General features: G+C 42.1%; 1 protein-coding gene across 1 annotated transcript in view; it reads left to right on the forward strand.

The window, feature by feature from the left end:
• APBB1IP (amyloid beta (A4) precursor protein-binding, family B, member 1 interacting protein) overlaps positions 1–14,661 on the forward strand; it is an 87,293-nt gene that overhangs the window by 65,411 nt on the left and 7,221 nt on the right. The window contains exons 10-12 of the mRNA XM_011969109.1: positions 10,675–10,773; positions 11,629–11,743; positions 13,125–13,241. Of these exons, the coding sequence (XP_011824499.1) occupies positions 10,675–10,773; positions 11,629–11,743; positions 13,125–13,241 (331 nt within the window). The remainder of the gene's footprint in view (positions 1–10,674; positions 10,774–11,628; positions 11,744–13,124; positions 13,242–14,661) is intronic.

A 14,661-nucleotide genomic window follows, 5' to 3' on the forward strand; every position in this document is an offset into this window, starting at 1 on the left:
CTAATTTTTTCCCATTCAGTGTGATGTTGGCTGTGGGTTTAACATATATAAACTTTATTGTGTTGAGGTATGTTTCTTCTACACCTAATTTGTTGAGACGCTGAATTTTTGTCAAATGCTTTTTCTGCATCTATTGAAATAAACATTTGGTTTTTAATCTTTATTCTGTTAATGTGATGTGTCACATTTATTGATTTGTATATGCTAAACTATCCTTGTATTGCTGGGATGAATCCCACTTGATCATGATGAATGATCTTTTAAATATGCTATTTAATTCAGATTGCTAGTATTCTGTTGAGGACTTTTATATCTACATTCATCAGGGATGTTGGCCTGTAGCTTTTCTTTTTGGTTGTGTCCATCTCTGGTTTTGGAATTGGAGTAATGCAGGCCTCGTAGAATGAGTTTGGAAGAATTTCTTCCTTTTCAATTTTTTGAAATAGTTTGTGAAGAATTCGTCTTTATATGTTTGTAGAATTCAGCAGTGAAGCCATCAGGTCCTGGGCTTTTCTTTGATAGGAGCCTTTTTATTACAGCTTCAATTTCATTACTCATTATTGGTCTTTCTAGGTTTTCTATTTCTTCCTGTTTCAATCATGGTAGATCATAGGCATCTAGGATTTTAGTGATGTTTTCCTAGGTTTTCCATTCTGTTAGTGTGTAATTATTTATAGTAGTTTTTTTATGATCTTTTGTATTTCTGTAGTATCAATTGTAATGTCTTTTTTTCATCTTTCATTTTCTTTCTTTCAGTCATCTTTCTTTTTTTCTTAGACTAACTAAAGGTTTCTCAATTTTATTTATTTTTCAAAAAAACTTACTCTTTGTTTTCTTAATATTTGTTTTTAGCCTCTTTTAGCCTTAATATTTCTTTTCCAAATGAATGAAATTAATCTCTATTTCATTTATTTATGCTCTGATCTTTATTATTTCTTTTCTCCTACTAATTTGGGGTTTAGTTCTTATTTTTTCTAGTTCCTTGAGATGCATCATTAGATTGTTTATTTGAGATCTTTCTTTGGCTGAAAAAGTCTTTATCACCTTCGTTTCTGAAGAATAGCTTTTCTGGGTACAGTATTCTTGGTTGACAGGCTTTTCTTTATCTTTCATCACTCTGAATATATTATCCCACCCTCTCTTGGCCTGCAAGGTTTCTGCTAAGTCTGCTGCCAGGCGTATTAGAACTCCCTTATGTGTTATTTGTTGTTGTTTTTTTTCTTGCTGCTTTCAGGTACATCTCTTTGTCTTTGACCTTTGAGAATTTGATTATGATATATATTGGGGTATTTTATTTGGGTTGAATCTGGTTGGTGACCTTTGACCTTCCTGTGCATGGATATTTGTATCTTTCTTCTAATTTGGTAACTTTTCTATTGTTATTTATTTGAATAAGCTTTCTATCCCTTTTCATTCTTTACTCTCTCTTTAATGTTAAGGATATGTAGATTTGCTCTTTTGATGGTGTCCCATGGGACTTGTAATTTTTTCTTTATTCCTTCTCATTTTTTTCCTTTTTTCTCCTTTGACTATGTATTTTCAAATAGGCTGCCTTCAAGCTCACTGATTCTTCTGCTTGATGAATTCTGCAGCTGATGTTCTCTGTTTCATGTTGTTTGTTATACTTTTCAGCTCCAGGATTTGTTTGTTTTTTTAATTATTTCTATCGATCTGATGAATGTTTCTGATAAATTTCTGAATTGCTTCTCTGTGTTTTCTTGAAGTTTGCTGAGTTTTGTCATAACAGCTGTTTTTGAATTCTTTGTCTGCCAGATAGCTGGCACCTCTTTTTGTCCATTTAGAGAGACCATATTTTCTAGGCTATTCTTACTCCTTATAGACATTGGGCTCTGTCTTCCCATTGTTGAATTAGGTATTTGTTTCAGTCTTCCCTGTCTGGATTTGTTTGTGACCCTTCTTTTTCAGTGGGCGTATGTAGAAATTGTGAGCAGATTGACTATTGTATATTATTTCAGCACTAGAGGGCCTCCTAAGTCCAGGTTAGACCCGAATCCTACACTAATTCTGCTGAGGATACACTGTCCAAACTGCATGGGCCCTGGGACACCCACAGAGGGCCCACCGGATGGTGTGGGAAAGCCGGTCAGGCTCTCAAATCCAGAGGTTCTGTGGACCATGCCTCCCACAGCACAGCATAAACAGCACATGTGGTGCATCATTTCATCTGGCAGGGATGGTGAGCCGCTGCCAAATTTATCCACCTGGCTGCTGCTAGCCCCACCCCCTCTCTTTGTCCCTTGCTAGCCTCATGTGTTTCAGTCCCATTGGTACTTGGTACTCACAGTGCTCTCCATAGGCCCAGGCAGAAGCAAGCCTCCCACAGAGGGACCCAGTATGGTAAGAAACCTGAGTGTGAGTCCGGGGGGACTTTCCATGTGTGGGTACTGCAGTGGCTCGGGGGAGGGGCAACTATCCCCTTACCGTCCAACTGCGGTTTCACCCATTTTTGCAGTCCAATGGGGCTTCCCAGTCTCTCTCACGTTCAGTTTCCTTAGCCCGCATAAAGGCAGTTTTGTGCATGGATAGAAGCCATTCCTTCCTGTATTCTTTCTCATTCCATTCTGGGGCTATATGCAATGGGGCAGAAGTAAATATCTTCCAGGAGAAATTACGCTTCTATGGAGACCTGTTAGGAAGTAGTGGAATATCATGAAAGGAGTGCTGGAATTCTGCCCTGTCGCTCACTTGCTTCCTACCCCTTACTCAGCTATATTTTTCTTTACAGTATTTTTCACAATGAAAAATTACATTACTTTAGTGTTTTGTATTTTTATTGGCTTTCTCCCATAGTAGAATATAAATGTCAGAGAGCAGGGACTTTTTCTATTGTGTTCACTATTGTGTTCCAGAGCTTGGAGTGATATTTGACACATTGTAAGTTCTCAATACGTATCAGATGAATGGAGAGATTAATGGATGGGTGGATGGACAGATGAGTGGGTGGATCGATGGATGGACAGATGGATGGAATGCAGATCAAAGCCCCCTGCACTATTGTGCCCTTTAAAACATGGTTCAGGCCAGGCACAGTGGCTCATGCCTGTAATCCCAGCACTTTTGGAGGCCAAGGCAGAAGGATCGCTTGAGCCCAGGAGCTCAAGACCAGCCTGAGCAACATATCAAGACCCCATCTCTACAGAAAAACTTTTTAAATCAGCAGAGTGTGGTAGCATGCACCTACAGTCCCAGTTACTCAGAAGGCTGAGGCAGGAGGATTGCTTGAGCCTGCATTCAAGGTTGCAGTGAGCTATGCTCCAGCCAGGGCAACAGAGTGAGATCCTGTTCCTAAAGAAATGCTTAATTATCTGGGCACTATGGCTCATGCTTGTAATCCCAGCATTTTGGGAGGTCAAGGCAGGAGGACCACTCAACCCCAAGAGTTCGAGACCAGCCAGGCAACATAGGGAGATGCCCATCTCTACAAAATATTTACAAATCAGCCTGGTGTGGTGGTGCACACCCATAGTCCCAGCTACTCAGGAGACTGAGGCAGAAGGATTGCTTGAGGACAGGAGTTTGAGGGTGCCGTGAGCCACAGTCACACCATTGCACTGTGGCCTGGGCAACAGAGCAAGATCTCTAAAAAAGAAGGGAAAGAAAGAAAGAAAAAGAGAGAGAAAAAGGAAGGATAAGAAAGAAAATAGAGAACAGGATTGAATGTCCCAGTTTACTTCCTCTTTACTTCTAAATTTATCCCACGCAGTAACTCTCCTACCTCCTGCCTCTGTATCTCAGGGGAAGACGGCTCCCATCTCCAACATGGCCTCTGGAACCACATTGTCAGCCACTCCCTTTGGCTTCAGCATCTTCAAACCCCTTTCCAAACAATTCTTCTCTTTTCCTTGGGCCACAAACATTTTCAAATATTCCTTGGTTTGGGGGCTCTAACTCACTCACTCACTCCCCTCAGTTGTATCTGCCCCACCTCATCAAGCAGCAGCTTTGGTCTCTGTCTTCTCTTTAACTCAGACTTCATGAGAAAGTGATGATGCGCTCCACGTCCTCACTTTGGGAGGCCGAGGCAGGGGGATTGTTTGAGGGCAGGAGTTCAAGACCAACCTGGGCAACATTGTGAAACCTCCTCTCGATAAAAAATTTAAAAACATTAGCCGGGCATGGTGGTGCGCACCTGTGGTCCCAGCTCCTCAGGGGGCCGAGGTGGGAGAATCACTTGAGCCCAAGCATTGGAAGTTGCAGGGAGCCATGACTGCACCACTGCACTCCAGACTGGGCAACAGAGGCAGACCCTTTCTCTACGAATATATACATATACCTTTTGAATTTTCTTTATTCAGACCTTGGGGTACATCAGTAAACAAAACAAAGGCCTCTGGCTTTGTGGAGTTTGCATGCTACCAGGCTTCTCCCTGCATCCCTGTGGAAACTGCTATTATTAAGATTTCCAAAGAATAGTGGCTTTCTCCAGTCCTCACGGCATCTTTTGCATTGATGATGGCATCCTCATTTTATAATCTTCAGCCTGGACCGCTGCTCTGTTTCTGCTGGTGCCTCCTCCTTCCCTACACACTGTAATGCCCTCCAAGGTCCTAAATTCAGTTCTCACCAGATTCCCTGTGCTCTGGCTGAGATCATAGTCACAGCCACAGCTCCAATCATTTTCTGTGTTGGAGACAAATAATTCCCAATCCGTAGTGGACAGTCTCACCTTCTTCCCTAGCCCTACACGTGCGATAACCACATGTCCAAGGGGTACCTCTATTACAGACACTGATTTCAACCTTTCCTCCATGCCCTGCTTTCCACAGTCCCCTAAAGATGAATGGCACCTTCACCTACTCTATTCGTTTTCTAGAGCTGCCGTAACAAACTGCTGCTAACTAGGTAATTTCACAGAAATTTATTTCTTGCACAGTTCAGGAGTCCAGAAGTCCCAAATCAAGGTAATATTGGAACCAGAAGTCCAAAATCAAAACCAGAGTTGTGTTCCTTCTGAGGGCTCAGAGGCAAAATCTGTACCCTGCCTGCACACCTCTCCTACCTTCCGGCGGCTCCCAGCAATGCTGGCATTCTTTGGCTTGCAGCTGCGTGATGCCAATCTCTGCCTCCCTCAACACATGATCATCTTCTTTCTGTGTCTGTGTCTGTTTCTTCTCTTCTTATAAGAACATGTCATTTTGGTGGTTGTTTTTGTTTGCTTGTTTTTTGCTGGTTTTGGTGTTTTTTGTTTCTTGGTTTTTTTGAGACAAAGTCTCACTCTGTTGCTCAGGCTGAGTGTGGTGGTGTGATCACAGCTCACTGCAGCCTCAACTTCCTGGGCTTAAGTGATCCTCCTGCCTCAGCCTCCCAAGTAGCTGGGACTACAGGTGTACACCACCATACCTGGCTCATTTTTTGTATTTTTGCAGAGACAGGGTTTCGCTATGTTGCCCAGGCTGATCTTGAGCTCTTGGACTCAAGCAATTCACCCACCTTGGCCTCCCAAAGTGCTGTGATTACAGGTGTGAGCCACCGCACCCAGCTCACACCAGTCACTTTGGATTTAGAGCCCACTTTCATCCAGGATGACCTTATCTGAACTTTATTACATCTGCAAATACCCTATTTCCAAATAAGGTTACATTCATAGGTACCAGGAGTGAGTACTTCAACCTAGCTTTTAGGGAGGGGGAGATAATTAAACCCGTAACATTCACCTGCTCTACCAAGCTAGAAACAGAGAAAGTATGCTTGATTTTCTTCCTCTCCCCATTTCTCATTAATCTATGAGCAAGTTCTTTTATTTCCCATCAAGGTCTCCCACTGAGCCCTCCCTCAGTTCGATCTTATTCTTCACTCAAGATCCATCTTCCTCATAGCGCCCAGTGACTTCCTGTGTCACTGTGCTGTTTTAAAACTTCCAGTGCCCCCCACTGCCCAGGGGATCATGTCTAGATTCTAGTTTGACTCAAGGGTCTTCACTCAGATTCCTCTCCAGCTGAATTTCTGCTTCTTCATTCCATGGTTTCCAGACCTTTGCCATATAGAATTTCTCCATGTTCTCCATGTATATTACAGCATTCTGTCACTTCTTCCAAAGACCCTTACTTGGCCCATTTTCAAACTTTTAGTATGGAACATACTATTTCATAATCACATTACATATGTGATTTGATTACACATTTGATTACATCATGTGTTTACCTACATCTCTCCCTACATCTCTCCCTAAAACACCTCCAGCGAGCATTGCCCAATTATCACGTGAGCTTTCTTATTCCTCTTTTTGTTGTTTTTGTTTGTTTGTTTGTTTGTTTGTTTGTTTGAGATAGGGTCTTCTCCAACCCAGTTCGGAGCACAGTGGCACGATCATGGCTCACCACAGCCTCGAACACCTGGCTGCATCTATCCTCCCACTTCAGCCTCTCCAGTAGCTGGAACTACAGGTGTGCACCACCACCCCCGGCTAATTTTTGTACTTTTTGTAGAGACAAGGTTTCACCATGTTGCCCAGGCTGATCTCAAATTCCTGGCCTCGAGTGATCTGCCTGCCTTGGCCTCTCAAAGTGCTGGGATTACAGGTGTGAGCCACTGGCCCCTGCCTCTCTTACTCTTCTTAATGTACCTGGGAATTAGCATACTTCTTAGCACCCAGAGATATTTGTTGAACAATATAGGACCTTGGTTCTTTCACTACCTTTGGCCTTGGATAAATTGCTTAGCCTCTCTCACCCTGTTTTCTCATTTCCTAAGTTCAGAGGGTCTGTAAGAGCCCTTTAAGCAGTGGCATTCCACAATTGCCCTGACCTCTGTGTGCTGTTCTCATGTTCCAAGAGAGCTTCTCTCTCTTTATGGTCAGGAACAATCAAATCAGTTGCGAAAGAGCCTGGCCAGTGACATTGCACCAGCATTTTCCTGAAACCTCTTTGCAAATGATTATTCAGCAAAAGGCTGGGTTAGGCAATAATCTCCTTGGCAAAGTCTCAATCACGGTGGAGAACAAGCTCAGTGACTTGCTCTATGATGTCTGCAAGCCTGAACGACTTCTGCATCACCAAGGGAGCCAGAAAGGAGCTTGTTCCCATTAGGTAGCTCATCTTAGAACCATAAAATCTGAGGATTGCTAGAGAACTTAGAGGTCATATAATCCTCCTGTATACATCCACAGCACACATGTAGTGTAAGGAAGGAACTTGGTGAGACCTGACCTATAGCAACGTCTATACATCACCCCATCATCAAGGGACTGTTTTATGTTCAAAAGTCATTTTCTTTAAGTGAATGACTATGTTTTACTCTATTTCAATGAATCACATACTTAAGAAATTGTTTATGGTGCTTCTTAAATGAATAATTGTTGCTTTCTGCGTTTTGTTGCAAACACGATGAGATTTAGTCTGCTCTGGAAACTTGGCTCTCACATGACATCTACTAAAAAAAAAAGTAATAGATTAACTTGAAGGTCGCAATGTCAGCTTTTTAAATATCTGGGGGTGGGGCAGAATAGTTCCTTTCTAAGAACAATTGTAAACATTTAATTGCTGAAGAGATCAATGCTTGCCTCTCTTACATGACAATCAGAACACAAATGCTGTTTGTCGGCCAGAGAGCCGTGTTTCTGGTGCTGAAAGACAAGGGCATTGGTTTGGCTTTGCACGTGTTATCGTTGAAGGCAATGCTGGCGGCATTTGTGGGCTGTTACATTCCAGCCAGTGAGTGCTGGCTTTAGTATATTTTTCATCAATACGTCCTTCAGATTAATTAAGATAACAAATCCTTTTGGCTACCGGGCCATATTACCTGAGTTGATAGATATTTTTGATTTTAAGGGTCTCCAAAGAGGATCATTATTGGAGTAACACTTGCAAAAATAAAATCTAGCATTCAGAATGAGGGAATAAGCATTGAACCGCAAAAACAATAAAATGCCCAGCAGCCATTCGAAAGTGTTTGCTGTCATCTGCTGGCCAGACTGCAAAACTACAGCAACATTCAGGCGCCTGATGTGAAGTTGTCACCGTTGGTAGAGAGAATATGTTCCTGTTTGCTATGCCCAAGCAAATAGGAACTGACCATTCTTCGAGCAATGGTGATGCAATTTCTGAGGCCTGAGCGAGCTACATAAGCAATACATATTTAAAGACAAAAATATGAGTAGACCTTCCTCAATTGCCTGAAAAAACCAAAAAGAGGAATTTTTTCTGTCATCTCTTCCAAGTCTGAGATTTGGGTGTAATAGCTTAATACAAACACAGAAATTCTAGGTGGTTAGTCAGGAGACCCCCAGGTTCTAGTGGGGGTCACAGGGTGGAATGTACAGTAACGTTTCTGAACCTCAGTTTTCTCATTCGTGAAACCAAAAATTACTAAACTCTCGTCAAGCTCTTGGAGTCTATAAAGGTCTTGTTATCTTTTCTGGACAAAGGTAACAATCCCACAGGTTCTTGCAGGCTGAGTCATTAAAAGTCCAGCAGTGTGACTAGACGCTGACAGTCAGATTCCAACTGAAGTTTAAAGACACGAGACCCTTTGCTTAGATCAACTTTGAGAATAGCCATTTCCTTGGAGGTCAGTGATTTAAGATGGAAAGCAAAAGAGAAGTGGAGAGGTTCGTGCAATACCCGAAGAGAGGAATTGGACAGCTTTCCACCTTTCCTGCCAACTGAAGAGCAGACAGATGCTTCCAGCTCTCCTGGCTTTCCTTTCCACTTTCAGCCCCACCAGCAAATGAGGATTATCCTAGCAGGATTAATAAATCCTCTGAGGACAGGAGGAAAAAGAAAGAGGTGGTACCATACCCCTCCACACACACACACACACAAGATGCTTGTGGTTGTTAATTATTTTTCTACATAATAAAATGTATTATAATAAACCTTATAATGACCTATGAAAATTTACATGGCACATATTAATATCTTAGAACCTATGTTTGGTTGCCAGCCCCTCGCCTGATGATGGCAAGATTTCTAACTCAACACGAAATGTTGTGCTTGTTTCTTTTCTTCAAGTATTCTGACATCTGGACTGGAACACCTGCCATGCACTGGCCATGTGCTAAGCAATGAGGGTCTTCAGCAGTGAGTAAGACAGATGTAGTTCCCACCCTCATGGAAGACACAGTCTATCTGAGACAGACACATAAAACAGAAACTAACTGGGCTTGGTGGTTCACACCTGTAATCCCAGCACTTTGGGAGGCTAAGGTGGGAGGATCACTTGAGCCCAGGGTTTCAGCACCAGCCTGAGAAACATAGCAAGAGTGTTTCTTTAAAAAAAAGAAAAAAAGCCAAGCATGGATGCATGTCTGTGGTCCCAGCTACAGAGGAGGCTGAGGTGGAAGGATTGTGTGAGCCCAGGAATTAAAGGCTGAGCCATGATGGCACCACTGCACTGTAGCCTGGGCGGCAGAGTGAGACCCTGTCTTAAAAAATAAAAATTAAACCAGAAACAACAAAAGCAATGAGGACTAAGAGGAATGCAAGGTGTTTCTCTTTCACGCTTGCCCATTTCCTTGTTATCTTTGTGAGCTCCTAAAAGGCCTGTTCAGCAACTGGAACCACTGCTTAGTGCCACTGGCACTAAGTGTAATAGACAGAAATAGTCCTTCTCCAGGGTGTCCATCTGGAAGCCACTGGCCCACTTGGGCAGCAGATAGCAGTTAAGAAGGAAAGGTCATCACAAAACTCTGAATTTTTAGAAGCAGAAATAACCCTAGAATCAGGTTTTGGGAGTTATAAACCCACAGTTCTCATAGGCTTTAATTCTATGACATAAGAATTATCTCAGGTAAGTTCCCTTATCTGACAAATGGAGAAGCAGCTCAGATTTCTCATGGGGATAGAGACATGATAGATGTGAAAACCTTCCAAAAGTTAAAAGGGCATAAATGAAAATTATTATTGATAATACAGTAAGAAGTGCTTACAAGCAAGGCATGGTGACTCATGCCTGTAATCCCAGCACTTTGGGAGGCTGAGGCAGGAGGATTGCTTGAGGCCAGGAGTTTGAGACCAGCTTGGCTAATGTAGTGAGACTCCAATTCCACAAAATATTTTTTTAAAAAAACAAATTTCAATTAGCTGGACATGGTGGTGTGCACCTGTAGTCCTAGCTACTCAAGAGGCTGAGGAGTGAGGATCTCTTGACCCCAGGAGTTCAAAGTTTGCAGTGAACTGTGATTGTGCCACTCCAGCCAGGACAACAGAGTCACACCCTGTTTCTAAAAAAATGTTTTAAAAGATGTGCTTATGATAAATCATAAAACAAATTTCTTTTTCTTTTTCTTTTTTTTGGGCGGTGGGGAGCAGAGTCTTGCTCTGTCACCCCAGGCTGGAGTGCAGTGGTGCAGTCTTGGCTCACTGCAACCTCCACCTCCCAAATTCAAGCAATTTCCCTGCCTCAGCAGGAATTTTTTTTTTTTTTTTTTTTTTTAATTTTCAGTAGAGGCGGGGTTTCACCATGTTGGCCAGGCTGGTCTCGAACTCCTGACCTCAAGTGATCCGCTCGCCTCAGCCTCCCAACATATAACAAATTTCTCAAATCCTTTCAAAATTTAGTCATTTTTAAAAGTTACCTTCCTAATTTTACAATCAGTAATTTTTACCACATAAATCACATATATTTTTAGAGATTTTTTTAAAATTTCCTGACAGGTGCTTTGACTTCCTAATACATGACAAGTGAATTCATTGTCTCGAAACTGCTTCTTTCTAGCATCCCCAAATTCAGAAGGAGTCCCAGTATATCAAGTATCTCTGCTGTGATGACGCAAGAACCCTTAACCAGTGGGTGATGGGAATACGGATAGCCAAGGTGAGAGAGCGTTCGGACTTCACCCTGTCTTGCATTTGCCAGCCCACTTAGTGACCCGGGCGCAGCTTTCCTGATACTATGAAACAGTTGGCCTACCCTTGGGTTCAGCCACAGACATTATCAAGTGTATTTGCCAGTGGGTTTTCTAAATGAGGAGAGCGATAGAAACACGAACCTCTCCAGTAACCGGATATTTACTCATGGCGAGTATTGCAAGCTTAGTGTGCAATTAAAAACGCAAGATGGGGCTGGACCCGGTGGCTCATGCCTGTAATCCCAGCACTTTGGGAGGCCGAGGCAGGCAGATCACGAGGTGAGGAGATCGAGACCATCCTGGCTAACACAGTGAAACCCCGTCTCTACTAAAAATACAAAAAATTAGCCGGGCGTGTTGGCGGGCGCCTGTAGTTCTAGATACTCGGGAGGCTGAGGCAGGAGAATGGCGTGAACCCGGGAGGCGGAGCTTGCAGTGAGCAGGAGATCGCGCCACTGCACTCCAGTCTGATCGACAGAGTGAGACTCCATCTCAACAAAAAAAAAAAAAAAAAAAAAAAAAAAAAAAAAATACGCAAGATGGAATCTATGATCGAGTTACATAAAGACATACGTAATCAGAACTGAGTGGCCAAAGCTCTCTCTAATATGTTGGTGAAAAAATTAACTGACTCTGCCAATCTGGAAAATGATTGAATGTGTATTTGTTAAATTTTAATGGAAATATCCAAAAACACCAACTCAGACAAGTGGTGAACAGAGTAGCCGTGGAGTATTTATTTCTTCTCTATGTTTATATTGCAATTGAGTGCAGAATTTGGGATAAATGGATTCCTTTCCTTCTTTGTGTTCTCTCCCCAGTATGGGAAGACTCTCTATGATAACTACCAGCGGGCAGTGGCAAAGGCTGGACTTGCCTCTCGGTGGACAAACTTGGGGACAGTCAATGCAGCTGCACCAGCTCAGCCATCTACAGGTACTAAATGGAGGAGAAATTCCAACACATATTCAAAGCTCAGTGCTCCTGTTCAAAACGTATCCAACACATCTATACAAACAGAACTTTGTAGACGGCTTCGGAATATGTTTTCTTTTTCTTTTTCTTTTCTTTTTTTTTTTTTGAGACAGAGTCTCTCACTGTCGCCCAGGCTGGAGTGCAGTGACGCAATCTCAGCTCACTGCAAGCTCTGCCTCCTAGGTTCACGCCATTCTCCTGCCTCAGCTTCCCGAGTAGCTGGGACTACAGGTGCCCACCACCACGCCTGGCTAATTTTTTGTATTTTTAGTAGAGGCAGGGTTTCACCGTGTTAGCCAGGATGGTCTTGATCTCCTTACCTCGTGATCCACCCACCTCGGCCTCCCAAAGTGCTGGAATTACAGGCGTGAACCACCACACCCGACCTGTTTTCTTTTTCTTCTTTGCTTTTTTTTTTTTTTGGAGGTAAGGTCTTGCTCTGTCTCCCAGACTGGAGCCCTGTATCTATTTAAGTGACTTTTAAGAAAGTTTTGACCACTTATTTTATGATATTCTGTGGATAAGGTGCTGATCTCCTGTTTAGGGTGAGCTCGTAGGTGGATGTTTCTTATCAGAGTACAAATATTATATTAATCCAAGGCTCCATTAGTGCCCAGAAAATTGTCCACATGAAGAATGAGATTATGTCCCAGTGTTTTGACATCTTGCACCCAGTCCTGAACAGCATATTTGAAGGTAACATGAGTCAAAGTTTCATGTCAAAGGGACAAATTAAAAGGCACGAAAATAAAATAGCATACCAGGACTTTTGGGGGGGGAAAAAAAAACACATCTAATTCCAGATTATTTCAGGGACCTGCACATTTTGCCCAAATTTCTGTCCATTGTTTCTGTGTCCAATGTACTTTTTGTTGAGGACAATGTTGAAGAGTTGTTCCTGTATTCAGTGTGGTATGAAACTGGATAGATACATTTTTAAAAAATCAAGAAGAATTTTTTAAAACACGTTTTCAAGGTTTATTCTTCAATTACTGAAAAGTTTTTAAAAGTAAAACATATTGTTACTCTCCAGGATCCCAGTTAATCCAGATCCTCCTCGGTGGGCTTTATCAAATACCACCCTCACCTTCCTGAATCTTTTGCTGAATCTCCTATAAAGTTTTGTCACAGAACCTCAGATTTTTCATAAGGTTTTGTGTACCATGCCATGCCTGTGAATTGCTCTCTTTGCTTTGTTTTTATTATTTTTTTTTGGTAAGAAGTAGCCAGCAAGTGTCTTTCTTTGCTTTAGAGATGTAAACTGCTTTGTATTTTCAGATTAACTTTCAAGAATGTTGAAAATGCTTTGCTCGCTCTTCTTTTCTCGCTTCCTCCCTCTCAGGACCTATAAATGGCACCGCCCAGCCCAATGGACAGATGCCCCAGGCTGCACATTCTGTCAGTGCTGTTCTGCAAGAGGCCCAGCGACATGCTGAAACGTCAAAGGTAAAACCAGCAAGCAGCTGATATACATTCCATCAGCCCATGTTTCCAAAGCCCATGTTCTCAACCATTCGCATTGTTCCAATAACTGCTCTTTTAAAAAGCCGGGTGCAGTAGCTCACACCTGTAATCCCAGAACTTTGGGAGGCTGAGGCAGGAGGATTGCTTGAGCTTCAGTTCGAGACCAGACTGGGCAATATAGAGAGAGCTTGTCTCTACTAGAAAAAAAAAAAAAAAAAATTAGCCAGGTGTGGTGGCATGCACCTGTAATCCCAGCTACTGGGGAGGCTGAGGTGTTTGACTGGCTTGAGCCCAGGAGATCAAGGCGGCAGTGATCTGTGATCACGCCACTGCATCCAGCCTGGGTGACAGAGTAAGATCCAGTCAAATAAATAAATAAATAGAAAATGTAGTTCCAACAACTGAGACATTACTACAATTTAATTTAGTTCATTGCTTGATATTTGTAATCTTAAAGTTACATATGCTAGAATCAAAAGTTAAAACCAGCTATCATCACACTGCCTAGGAAAAACGTAAGAATTTCCTTAACACTCTGAAGTAAATTAGCTACTTTTACTTTGACCAAAGTGGTTTTCTTGGTTTAGTCAAGTGATCTTAGCCCTCTCTGATAGTAGCACATCCAAGTTTTAAACGCTTGGGATTTTACTTGCCTTTTTTGAGTAAAATAGGGCAACTAGTAGTCTGAAGCCCTATATGAAGCGTTAACTGGCCCCCAAAATCAGATTAGAAGACTGTTAAAAGAGTTACACTGTAAATAGGGCTGGGCACAGTGGTGAGCACCTGTAGTCCCAACTACTTGGGATGCTGAGGCGGGAAGATCACTTGAGCCCAGGAGTTCAAGGCTGCAGTTGAGTTCTGGTTGCACCACTACACTGCAGCCTGGGTGACAGATAAAGACCCTGTTTCAAAAAAAAGAAAAAAGACAAAAAAGGGTTTCACTAAAAATGTGCATTTTCTATTTTCCCCATTAGTGTCCTTCCTACATACATCCCCAGGTGACGGAGGAGAAAATACATTGTAAAGTAATAGCCAAATTGGTATAACATTCTCCATAAAATTTTTCAACCAAATAGATCAATGAGGATTCCTTTAAATCTATCTTAAAATCATAGCTAATAATTATGATTTAGTTACTAATTTAGTTCAAAACTTCTCAGCTGACTGTATAAATTCTGTTGAATATTTCTCATGTGTGAGTCAAAACAACCTTAAATAACTGTGACAACAGCATGTCACCCAGCTAGGACAGGCAGGGTGCTTCACTTTAGCAATTTTTCACTTCTTTTGCCCCTTCATTTTGTCCATCAGCCAGTCATGAAAACAACTAAATCTTGGTATTTATTGAATTTCTTATAATTTTGACAATCACTGCAGGAAAGTTGTATTTCTTTAATGTTCTCATTATTTTCTCA

The sequence above is a fragment of the Mandrillus leucophaeus genome, unplaced genomic scaffold (genome assembly GCF_000951045.1).
Source record: "Mandrillus leucophaeus isolate KB7577 unplaced genomic scaffold, Mleu.le_1.0 Scaffold872, whole genome shotgun sequence".
Taxonomy (NCBI): Eukaryota; Metazoa; Chordata; class Mammalia; order Primates; family Cercopithecidae; genus Mandrillus; species Mandrillus leucophaeus.